The sequence below is a fragment of the Poecile atricapillus genome, chromosome 5, assembly GCF_030490865.1.
Source record: "Poecile atricapillus isolate bPoeAtr1 chromosome 5, bPoeAtr1.hap1, whole genome shotgun sequence".
In the NCBI taxonomy this organism is placed as follows: domain Eukaryota; kingdom Metazoa; phylum Chordata; class Aves; order Passeriformes; family Paridae; genus Poecile; species Poecile atricapillus.
The window spans coordinates 33,028,656-33,041,574 of record NC_081253.1 but is presented as its reverse complement, the minus strand read 5'-3'; the positions used below and the strand labels follow the sequence as shown (position 1 = coordinate 33,041,574).

At 39.7% G+C, this 12,919-nt stretch overlaps 1 protein-coding gene across 3 annotated transcripts in view; it reads right to left on the bottom strand.

The window, feature by feature from the left end:
• DIP2A (disco interacting protein 2 homolog A) overlaps positions 1-12,919 on the bottom strand; it is a 74,436-nt gene that overhangs the window by 29,747 nt on the left and 31,770 nt on the right. For all 3 annotated transcript variants that reach the window (XR_009277742.1, XM_058839793.1, XM_058839794.1), the window contains exons 4-7: positions 9,444-9,563; positions 4,681-4,926; positions 1,109-1,237; positions 421-540 (exon numbers count right to left, since the gene is read on the bottom strand). Coding sequence is in view for 2 of the 3 variants with exons in the window: in XM_058839793.1 (XP_058695776.1) it covers positions 421-540; positions 1,109-1,237; positions 4,681-4,926; positions 9,444-9,563 (615 nt within the window). In the remaining variant the exon portion in view is untranslated. The remainder of the gene's footprint in view (positions 1-420; positions 541-1,108; positions 1,238-4,680; positions 4,927-9,443; positions 9,564-12,919) is intronic.

Genomic DNA, 12,919 nt, shown 5'->3' with positions numbered 1-12,919 from the left:
TCCAGAAAGTGAAGTACCTTGATCTTAGTTAGCAAAGTCCTGGTTGAAGTTAGTGAACACTCAATGTAGACAACCAGCAAAATTAAGGGTTCCAAGTGAAGCTTTCCACAATTACATGCACCTCAATGGAAGTCCAGCTGGCAGCAAAGACTAGAATCACAAAAGCATTGTATCTTACAAGTATCAAATCAATAGTAAGGGAACTCTAGTGGTAGCTGCTGAAAAATGTCACACCAAGTAGGAGGGTTGAGTTAAAGATTATCTTCCACTTGTGATAACATACAATCTTTCTCAGGCCTCTGTATAATTTTACTATGACTAGTTTTCTATTGAGAAAAAGAAACCAACATTTACTAAGGATCAGTTCTGTCATCAACCACTTACAAAAGGAGTAAAAAATGTATCTGAAACAAAATTAACCTTCTAGCAGTTCCTCAAAATCATCCACGAAAAACTCCTTCAAAGGTGGGCGCTTCGGTCTTTTCAAAGTATTTAGCAGCTGTTGGATTTTAGAGGACACTCTGCTATTCACTGGGACACCTGCCAAATGGAAAAGATTTATTATTTATCATATATTAACCAAAATACACTAAAACACATAATTTTCAGGTGGAAAAGTCATTCAGGACGAGTACCTAGTTTAAAAGAAAACAGCCTAAATCAGTAAGAGCTTCCACCATAGACACTTCTATTTGCTTTCAAACAATGCTGTTTCTTGGCTACCTGGCTGATGCAGACACCTTCTCACACTTTATTTTAGCTTTTCAAACCCACTGGCCCCTTCATGAGATTTCAACTGAAACATGAAGAATGTCCTTTTCTCCAGGAATCTAGGTATTTACTACACCTTAACATTCATTCCATTCTGAAAGCATCAGAATGCTTGGAAAAAAATAGCGAATCTTTCAATATTTTACAGGGCTTGTAAAAATAATCACAACACAAAACATGTTAAATACAGATTTTCATTTGTGTATGTTAAATTACATGCAAATACATGTTTTTATCAAAATTTAAAGCTCTGAGGCAATATAAAATTAAGATGCATATGAAGATACATATACAAGGGGACACAGATGGAAAGGTAGGAGGTTTATAATGCAATCACCATCTGCAGTTTCCAGAATGCTGCTGCTGTAGCCTCTGGGCACTCCTCGCACGGATGCGACCTGCGGGCGCTCGTGGTGCAGGTATTCCACCAGGCCAGTGGTCACATCAGGGGGGGCAGAGTGGTTCTCTGCAGAAATGCAAGACAGATACAGGAGCTCATCAGGCACCTTAAGAATCAACATAATCAAAATTGCTTCTTACATGAGGGTTTTTTTCTTACATTGCACCTGACAGGGGCTTGAGAACCTCCTTACAAACCCGGAGGCACAAGCCTGCTTTGCTTGGAGCTGAGCCCCATTTCCTGGCTGTAGAGCAATGTTTAGGGAACACCACAGAATCACAGAATGGCTCAGGGTGGAACAGACCTCAAAGCTCATCTTGCTCCCACCTTTTGCCATGGACAAGGACACCTTCCACTATCCCAGGATGCTCCAAGCCCTGTCCAACCTGGCCTTGAACACTTCCAGGGATGGGGCAACCACAGCTTCTCTGGGCAACCTGTGCCAAGCCAGGGTCTCACCACGCTCACAGGGAAGAATTTCTTCCTAATCTGAGTCTCTCTTCTTTTTAAATTTAAAGCCATTCCCCTTTGTCCTATCACTAACTGCTCCTGTAAGAAGTTGCTATCATTATTCCAAAACTGTAACCAAGGTTATAGAATGGTTTTGAACGGAATGGGTTAGGAAATGGCAGTATTTTTGAGAAGTGTTTGAACAATGGACAACAAGAATAGAAGGACTGAAATATTCAGAATCCTGATGAGTAAAAACAGGAATGCAGCAGGGAAGAGCTGGAGAAAACCCTGCTACCCAGGGCTCAAGCTGCCTCTGTAGACACAGCCCTTGGAGGAGCTCAGCATGTCACAAATCCTGCCAGAAAAACTCCAGGCAGAGGGAGATCTGAGTACTGCTGTGAAATACATACATTATCCCCCACTCTGAGGCAGTGATCAGCCCCAAGATAGCAAGTGCCTATTGCACTGGTCCCACATTGCCAAATCTGACACACAAACCACAAGTCCAGCTCTAAGCAGTCTTAGAGGGATCACCAGTGGAAAAATTTAAATCCATTCCCATCCTTTCCAATGGACCTCACTGCAATGCCAATGTTTGTATTGCAAAGACTAAATTCCTTTCATGTGGGTGAGGTACATGAAAAAAAAGTGTTACTTCATCTCTCAGAAAAGTACTGTGGAATCAGTAACCACAAAGATGACAGCTGTGTAAAGCTGACCTGTACAACCACTGCACAGGACCCATAGGGAGCCCATGTATACACCTGCCTCAAGTATTTGTTCTCACTCTGTTCTGTAGATTTTTGAAGTTGCTTTTTGGTTTTTTTTTTTGCCTTCTTGGCTTTCTCAAAGTCCCAAACCATAGGCTTCCTGCAGCATACAGCTTGGCCACAGAGACAAGTGTACCTGGATCCCACTTCCCACCTGACAAACCCTGCAGGGACTAGCAGTGTCTCACCATGTATGGAGAAGGAATAGGTTCAATTTTTAGGATTTATGCTCAGATAAAAACCACATTAGCTTAATTAATCATTGGAGCATTTTATTAATAAATGCCCATGAGACCCCATGCTATTAGTTTGTATCACTGAGAAATACCATGGCACAGCAGGGTAAGAGAAGTGGTGAGGAGTTAAAAAAAAAAAAGTGTGAGCAGACTTGTGACTTCAGGAAGAAAGGTTAATTGGATTCAGACTGAAGGACCTTTCCATTAGTGATGACCAGACAGAGATAAATGCAAGAGAGCAGTATCCAAAGAAAGAACAAATGGGGTATGACAGAGCATTAAAAGTCACGATGATTTGTACTTCCAGCTGCTCTAAGAGTTAAGGTGGGAAATACTCCACAGATGATATGGTGCTCTTGAATAAAAACAAGACATATTGCCAACCTTACTCATTAAAAGAAAAAAAATTACGCAAAAGACAAAAAAGCCTTCCAACATGAAGGGTTGTCCTTGCTGATATTAAGTGAAAGACAAACATCTTAAAAATAATGCACATTCCTATCTGACTCCATTAAATATTGTAACCTTGCACTTCCAATACTGCAGCTTACCGCCTGGGAACTTAGCTTGAGCTTACCATTAAAAATGCAGGCTGGAGAAGATGAGCTGCAAGGGAACAAGCTGCTGAACTTAAATTCTCAACATCTCAAAACTGTGACTAGCTATTCAGTACATAACCAAAACACAGAATATTTCAGTAGGGCATGGCAATTAAGACATGTAAGATGCCTTTCAGATTGCTGATATCAGCTCACTATCTGAAAAAATAAACTCTTCTTCTATGCTCTAGGACAAATCAAAGCCCCTTTTAGAAATTCTGCAGTGTAAGAACTGAGTAAGTTTTCATATTCTTATGAGCTAAGAAAGGACAGACACAGACAGGATAAATGTCCCAACTGAACTGATATTGGCCATGCATGAACCAATGCATGGAATGAAAACCAAGCTTTACCAAGTTACCAAGCTCGGAATGAAAACTGATAGAACATGGCAGCCAGTGCAGAAATGAGGTAGACCATTCTTATGTGAAAATGCATCAATTTTTTTTTTTTGTCAAAGGCACTGGAAATTTTATCTTTATAAATATTTTTAATAGATCAGCTCTTAATGATCCCTGAGCTTCCTTCCTTCTAGATACTATAATTATTTCCCATGAATGAAATTTTAAACTTGCATACAGTCCAACATTCAGCTGCTTAAATGCTGGATTCTGACCTGTTTAATAAGGCCTTGATTTTGCATTCAATGTTGTTGATTAAAAAGTCCTGATAGACAGGTCTATCTGGCCTGGGGCATGAGACATAACAAGATGTTGTGCTACATTTTGTGTATCTTGCAAATTTTTACAGCTATTTTAATACATATATTTTTTTATTTACAGCTGGTTAAGCTTAAAAGGGTTGCCATATTTGACTTTGTAATTTTAAGGAGTTAAACATGATTTCTATTAATCCATTATATGAAATCCCAAATGGCTTGAAGTAAAGTGGTGACAGATTACCTCTTTCTTACAACCACCAAGGACAAACAAAATTGCAAATTCCTCATTATTAATAAGCTTGGAAACGGGAATATGAAAAATTAGGATTCTTTAAAGGTTCTGTACAAACAACGAAAAATTTTCCTAATGATTAGGACCTCTGATTTCATACCTTTCCCAAAGATTCTGTGTGTTTTTCTGTCTTTTGGTTATTCAGCTTGGCAACTGAATCATATCTGAAATACACCATCTGACATTGTTTAGGGTAAATACATGCAGATTGGAAAGCATGCACCAAAACCAGGATTCCTTTGAAATTCTGCTTTGGGATCCACTAAAACTGAACCTTAGTTTCTTGGTAAAGCAAGCATTTTACCAAGAGGAATGCACATTCAGATCTCATGAGCAACTGGCTTGGGTTAAATAAATATACATACCTACCTGGTCTGTGAATTGCACATTTTAAGGCTATTCACAGGTATCTATCCCCTGGTGAAGACCTTTGTGTTTAGCCCTGCTTTGAGATTTGTAATCTGATTTCATTCCAACCACACCGGCAGGTTTACTGACCTATCTGCGTGTGTGCCATGAGATCTGCAAGCGCAGTGGCAGCAGTGGTGGCAGGAGCAGTATTGGAAGCAGCAGCAGGTTTCCCTCCAGGATGAGATGAGGTGGAGGATGCAGAGGATGAGGTGGAGGAGCCCTGAATGACCCGGTTAAGCCAGGGCTCTACGTTGGAATGGCTCTGGAACGGAGTGGAGCTGATCCGCCCTTGCCGCCGCAACGAGCCCTCATCTTCTGATGCTGACGATGTGTCTGTGGTCAAAATAATGATGACAGGCCTGTAATGTGGGAATGGGAATGACCCAGCACCAGGAACATGGCATTTGGCCCTGCTCCATGTGCTCTGTGCAGCATTCTCACGTGCTACACGTGAGGGGAGCGTACTAAAGGCATGGGATATTCACACACACAAACCCCTCTTGCTGCCATTTTTTGGGTTAAGACAACAACTTCTACACATTAGTGCCAGAACACACTTGGAACAAAGTTTCTGTTACCTCCAACATTTGTAATGACATGAGAGTCAAAACAGGCTTCTACCTACAGCAGAGATCAGTGAGAAACCCATCCCATCCCTATTCCACTGAAAAAAAATATTTCTGTTCTGAACAGGTAAATTTTATCTCATTGCACCTGAATACCACCCTCCCCCCTTTCTTTTATTTCCTTTTTTACTCTTTTTGAGGGGAAGGGAATTCTTCAGTTTCTGATTCTTCTGACAAGATGTTTTGAGAACTAATTCTTAAAAAACCATGATGCTCTGAAGTTCAATGAAAGAGTAATTACAAAGAATTACATTAATTAAGTTGTTAAATAATTTTAACAACATAAACTGATATAATGAGTAATACACAGAAATGCTTAGTAAAGCATCTTTTCATTCTAGATGTATATTTGCTGTTGTTAGAAGTCTGACAAAGGGCTCCTAATTTAATTACCATTCAGTTACTTACAACTTTCCAGACATTTCCCTTTGGCACACAATCTTTTCTTATTTATTATCCATCCAATAAAAAATAAAAAGGTCATTCTAAATATCAAGAAAATACATCCCTTATGATTTTGAGCGAAAAACAGAAAGTCTTATTACAGAAAAAAATCTTGCCCTCATAAAGAAATTGCTGAATTTTAATGACTTGATCTTTTACATGCTTTATATAAGGTAGGGTGCCTGTTACTATACTCTAAGAGTCCTAGACATGGAAATCTGGGGTGGGTTACATAAGGAATTCTGCAACCTTAATTTTGGCTATTTTCTTAATCCTCTGGACATATAATTGGTCATCTAGATACAGTTGTTCAGCTAGATACAATTCCATATAAATTTCTTGAAGCAACATAAAAAAAGCTACTCTTCATCTTGGGCAAAAAACATTTCATAAGATTTCCATTACCTTTGATAGCATTTTCTAAGTTAAAATTGTAGATATCTCATTATTTGACCTGCCTCATCAAACATGACAATTTTGAATGAAAATACCCAAACAAGAGATCTTTGAGAAAATTCAGCTGTGGTGCATCCCCATTCCTGGGTCCATATCTCATGTGATACTTCTGGTCTGCTGCCACATTTGGAGTTTTTGGCAGCTGACTCCATTTGCTCCTGGAGAGAAGCCAAACTTGTCCCATACTGCTTGCAACCTTCCCTTTCTTTTAGGCAGAAAGCAAAAATAAATAATCCCAGGAATATGGAACAAGATAGGATTATGAACAGCCAGGGATTGACAAAAAAAAGTCTAACCAAACCACCATGTCTGCAATTTATAATCACTTCAGAGGAAGAAATATAGAAAAAGCAGATTTTGCACAGAATACACACTCTGACAATATCTCCTTACCCAGATTCAAGACAAATGAAGTCTGTGTAAAAAAATAGAGGATCCATGGTAAAAGCATTCTAATATCAAAACATAAATACATCATGAAGTAGCAAGATCACCCCAGCAGAAGCCCTGTGGCAGTGGCAGGGGTTAATCCATTGATCCTGGTGTGTGGTGACAGAACAGTGACAGAATACTGTGTGCTTGGCTTCCAGCTCTTCCTGGCTGGGAGCTGACCCAAGACAGTCACAGAAACCACCCCTCTTTGAGCCAGACTTGCATGAAGGCTCAGCTCCAGTTCTGATCACAGGAAATTTGTGTGGGAAGGATCAGAGACTCAATAGGATGACACCAAAAGTATGTTAAAATTTTTGGAAGGATGATGGATAAAAGTAGTTCCTTTACTGCCAGACAGGAGTTGGATTCCAATTTAACACTGCACTGAGAACCTTGGATTCACAGAATGGTTTGAGTGGGAAGGGACCCTAAAGCTCATCTCGTTCTACCCCTTGCCATGGGTAGGGACACCCTCCACTGTCCCAGGTTGCTCCAAGCCCTGTCCAACCTGGCCTTGGACACTTCCAGGGATGGCGCAGCCGCAGCTTCTCTGGGCCAGTGCCTCACAATCCTCAGGGTGAAGAATGTGAACCTGATACTTCCCTCTTGGTACCTGATGGTAGCTGTTTGTAACAAAGTTTCAATCACTAATAGCAAAGCATGTTTTAATTGCATTAACTCCTGCCAATAGAAAGACTTAAGGCATTGGGTGAATGGATTAGATGCTCAGCACTACCAGGGTTTTTGCAACTTTGGATCCTTCTTGCTGAGCTAACCTTGCAAATGAAGTCAGGACCATAAAAAGACAATTATTTTTATGACTTGATATAGCTGAAGAAAGTACCTAGAATATTTTTGAATGTTCTGGTTCCCCATGATACAGAACTTAGCCAATGGCCCATTCTCTTGTAGAGATGAGGGGATCTCATAACACCTTCTCTCAGAAAGAGCTTGACAGATTCTAAAGGCACTTAACTTTTCATAGCATATCCTGAGTTGGAAGGGACTCATGAGGAATACCAAGTCCAACTCCAGGCTCTGGACAAGAGCACCCCAAGAATGACACCATGTGCCCAGGAGTGTTGTTCAAATAGTTCATGCACTCCAGCAGGCTTGTGGTCATGACCACATCCCTGTGGTGGTCACACCACCAGCTTCCAGCTCCTATTATTTAAGGTGCTACTGCACCCTGCTCAACCCCAGTGTGAGCACACTTGGCTTCTTTGCTGACCACCTGCACAGGCATGTTAGAAGATGACACTCCAGCAGCACAAACACACAAAAACCATGCAGATCCCACAGCTTCTTCTCGCTCTGTTCACACATGTATGGCATGGAGTGCAGGCTTGGGGGCACGGCCAGGCACGTGTTCCATTTACACACCACCAGCCCTTCTGATCCTGCTGTTTTCCCCACACTTGTTCCTCCCCAAGTCTGCCCCTTTGCCTGTCTGCACTTCCTCACCTTAACATCCCATAACAAGACTCATGCAGTTCCAAAATACTCTTTCCCTGCATCTCATACAGTGTCCCTCACCCCTCTGTGTGAGGTCTTGATGAGCTTCACACTTGTCCAGGAGGGCTGAGTCTCTCCAGGGACAGGCCTAGACAGGGTGACCCTTCTCAGAATCCTGAACCTGGCATCCTGCCTGTTGCTGCTCCCAGAACATTCAAACCCCTCCAGGTTTGTGCAGATGGGTCTGGGACAGGCTGGTGGCTCCTGGGACAGGGCATTATTTGGGCTGCCCTACCTGCCATGTCCCACACTCCTCTGCAGGTGAGCTTTTATCACACAACCTAACATTCTCTCCACAGCATCTCAGCTTTTTTTTAAGTCACTCAGAATAAAAGGATACTTTAATAAAAATACTTAGCACATTTTCTAGGTAAAAACATGAAGGGTAAAGAAAGACCACATATAAGAATACAGATTATTGTTTATTAACTAATGAAATAATTGGAGAACCCACAAAAATAATATACTTAAGTGTGTGACTAGCAAACTCAAGTGGAATTCTCTTTAAATGGAAGAATAGAAAGAAGAAATACAGCTCAGAAAGTAGGAGAGCAGCATAACTGAACTCTTCTTTTAGAGAAGGGGGTTAAGAACTAGAAATGACGGAGAAGGGCACTAGGTGTCTGTGTGCTTCTGCTCCTGGGCCACATTAAAAAAGACATGTACACATTCTCAAAATTAAACATCTTAGGAAATCCCTCTTCTTTGTACAGACACTGGCCTCAAACCACACGGCTTGCTACCACAATATGTTGTACTATTTTCTTAACCTCCAGAAAATTCATTGTGAGACAACAGAAGATTACCTTTTCCCCCTAAAAATTAAAGAAGGCATTCTGCCATAACCAATCTGAACAATGATTTTCTGACTGTTTCAGTCTGCTCACCACTGATTAGTTGAAACCATTTGTTGAGTGCTCTGCAATTAATGCAGCAACTTAATGCCCTGGTACTTTCTTCAACCTAAAAAAGAAGAATCTTCTGCAATGTGAAATGGGGTATTTTCAGCTCTGACATACTTGCCTAGATGATACCCTCTGAGTGAGATATGATGTAGGAGAATATACTTAATGCATAAATGACACCTGCTCACTCTAAGACTGCTTTCTTGTGGACTTTCAGCAGCTACACTCTCAGCATGAGACGCTAAAAACCACGAGGAAAAACATCACAGCATAAATCCAGCCAAGACCTTATTATTGGGAAATACAGCCATGACACAGAACTTCAGTGCAACCTAATAACTACTTAGAGCAGGATCACTTTCTGCTATCTCAGATTGCCATGTCCAACCTGACTTTGGCCATTTGCTGGGATGGGATAGCCATAGCTTCTCTGGGCAGCTCTGTTAGTTGTCTGTGTTCACTCAACATGTACCTGGAGGGGTGTATGTCTCTACTGAAGAGTGCACCAGGACAGAGCGTCTCTTTGAGGGCATGGGCATCTTCCTCTCTTTATACTTTGCAAGTGCTGCTTGTACTGCTTCAGTGTGGACATCTATATAGAAAACAAACAAACAAACAGGTTAGAATTTCAGTTAATCAGGAGGACTGAATCAACACCACTTGGAGCCTCCAGCTCCAATCCAGTACAGAAACAACGGTTTCCCAAGCTAAGGGAGAATATAAGCAGGGGTAAGTTGATACATTTTCCTCATGAAATCAGCCTGAAAATGCTCTCTGAGTAGCATTTCAGAAACCCCCCTGAAATAAACACTGCAGATACAGAGTACCCAGTATGTTTGTTTTGAACTATCAGTTATTTTCATTTGAGGGGGAAATTTCAATGCAGATTCTGTAAATTTGCAGCTGCATTTGACTCTTTATTCTCAAAATCCAGGAAGTGAAAAGAAGTACAAGTACATGCATATCTGAAGTTCTCACAATGCTCAACAACGTAAGTAATAAAAATCAGAAAAAAAGAGACTAATGGACTCAATGATCTTAGAAGAATTTTCCAACTCTAATGAAATTCTATGATTCTATATGAAGAATTAGGGAAAAGACACAGATCTTTCACTTTCCTGAAAGCAAAAATATACCCTAAGAAGCTCAAGGGCTATATTTTAACTTTTCTAATTTTTAAGCCAAAACTGAGATTAAAGAGGAATTCAGCATTCAATCAAGACCTCACTGCAGATAAAATTTAATGTATTCCAGTGATTTTTCAGCAGATTCTTCTCTTTGATTTCTACATTCCAATGGTGTCAAAAGCTAAATCTGTGAATTGGGCTGACCACATTTCTTCTACATGGTAACTGCTGTACAAGGTTTTCAGAATTTTAACTACTCAGTTTGAAAGAATATATATATTCTTTCAGTAAGTATCTATCAATTCTTTTGCTAAGATGCAAATATGCAACAGGCAGACAAATTTGAAGGTATAAAACTATTTGTAGGTATGTAAGTATATGACAGATATATACTTATACAACTTACGTATAATATACAGTGTAATGTAATTACTGTATCCCTGTACCTACAGGGACTTACCTTGGTGATGACTACAAGTAAAATGCTGTATTTTACAGTACCTTTGCTTTTTTTTGTTTTGTTTAAAAAGTACCATTTCTGTACTAGCCCTGAACCCCCTTTAGTCATGATCAGCACAAGGCCCTTCCTAAGGAACACGCTTTTCAGTCTGGCCAAATGGATTCTACAAAATCACAAGAATCCCTGAGCATATGGTCCCAGACACCAGCCAGTTCTTCACAGCAATAATGTCACTTTTCAGTCTGCAGCTCCCTGCAGATAATCTGTTCAGAGCAATATTTAAAATATGTATACATGCAAATATACTATCCCACCTGTGTGCTCCTACAAGACTCAGGAATGTACTAAGTAGATGATTATCTCAAAGAAGAACTTTTTGTGCAACCAACATGGGAGGTTCAAAGATGATGTTGCTATGAGAGAAGAATATTAAGAAGGAAAAAAAAACCAAAAACCAATAAAACCTCTACCCTTCAATGCAATTTTTTTTTTTTTTTTTTTTTGTCCTGGGCCCCTTGACAGATTTTTGCTGCAGTCCTTCACACCAAGGACTTAATAATAGATGTTTTATAAATTAAAAATTCCCCTTTTCTTATGTCTGCATGCCTCCTTCTCCATTCCCACATCTAGGCTTTTTGTCAAGTCTTAGTTTCTCCTGATCCTTAGTTTTATCTGTAATTGTTAGCCAATTAATTTTATTCCCATAGATACCCAGAAGCAAACCTTTTATGTCCCCAGATTCCAGAAAGTTTAAGCAGGATTCAACATCAATTAAGGATTATTTCTGCAGACTTAAAAGGGGCAAAATGGCCATTCTGCAGGACACATTTCCTTGGCAGAACTTCCAGTCAAAACCAAGCTGGAATGTTTCTAGAAAGAGACAGTAACTGTGAGATGCAGTCACTTCCACCATGTCTACATCTACATACAATTTAAAAGACTTTTTTGTTAAAGTAACATCTCATAGGAAGCAGGGGAACATCCATTGTTTTTCTCCAGAAAAGGTCTTCCAAAGACCAAACTAACACACAACATTTGTAGTCTGCACATAAATACATTAAGTCATTAAATAACGTGGCAGATAAAAAAATGAAAGCATTCTTAGTTGTGCATTTTGGGAATGGAAAGGCCTAGTTAGAGACAAAGATGTGCTGGGGCTTTGTAACAAAGCAGAGCAGGGCAGGTCATAACATCACACAGATTTGTGGGAGCAAGCATGGGAACTACTTTTTATTCCATTTCCAGAGGGCAAAATCACCACCACCTTCTCCTCTAGTCCTAACTCCCACCCCAAAACCTGGAACAGAGTAGATTAACTGATAAAAATGCAACCAGGAGACAGTCAGTATGAATTTTTATCCTGTTCCATGTTTTATTTTTACAGTGCCAATTTAACTCATCATTCCCTCTATACTCATTAAGATCTATTCCTGGCTTGAAATCTTTCCTATAATATCTTGTCCTTGGACATCAGCTGAGTAGGAACATCCTCTCTCATCCAAATCAATGAAGTAATTGCTTTCACTTCTTCCCTGGAACACTTTGTTCCTATTCCACTTTTGCTTTAAGAGCTTTTCTACATGATGAAACATATTTCAACAAAACAAGTAAAAGAAATGACATTATTTTAAAGAAGCAGAATGCTTAGGGTACAAAAATTCATAGATTAGTATAAATTGAATTTTAACTGGCTATTGGAATCTGATATGGATATTGAAAAAAGAAGTTCTCTACCACTGTCTGTTACTTAAATTCTTCAAAATTTACTGTGAAAGTGTCACCATGTAAGAACTGTGGAGTTCAGTTTCCTTCAGGGAATTAAACACTCATAATCAGACCAAATGTGTCACATTTTTGAGAACAGAGATCATGAATGCTTAACAGTGATCACTGGAAGTGATGAACAGCAAGCCCAGCATTTCACTAACAGAAAGAATATATGTACCAAAGTGAGGAAAACTGACACATTCTACCATCCAAAAGCAGAATAAAAAAGCCTTGAAGTTGTATTTCTAAGCTTCTGCACTTTATGAAGCTGCAAGCAACCATCAACAATTAATAACTTATACACATTTTCTCCTTCTGTTGTAGTAAACCATATAATCTTCTCTCCTGTTCCTTGTACTTATTCTCATTTTCTTTCTTTCCATGTGTCCTTAAAAAAGGGCTAAGGGAGGAAAACTACAATAGTTTGTGGACTATAAATCACCTAAACTGTTACAGCTCCTAAACAGTACAGCTATTAGAAGAGCATTTTTCTTTCCCATTTGTAGCCTCTGCCCATTTATCAGCCTCTGATTCTTATCCGTGCCTTAAGGCACAGAAGGAAGAATTTCTACAGTCAGTCAAAGAAAAAAAAAG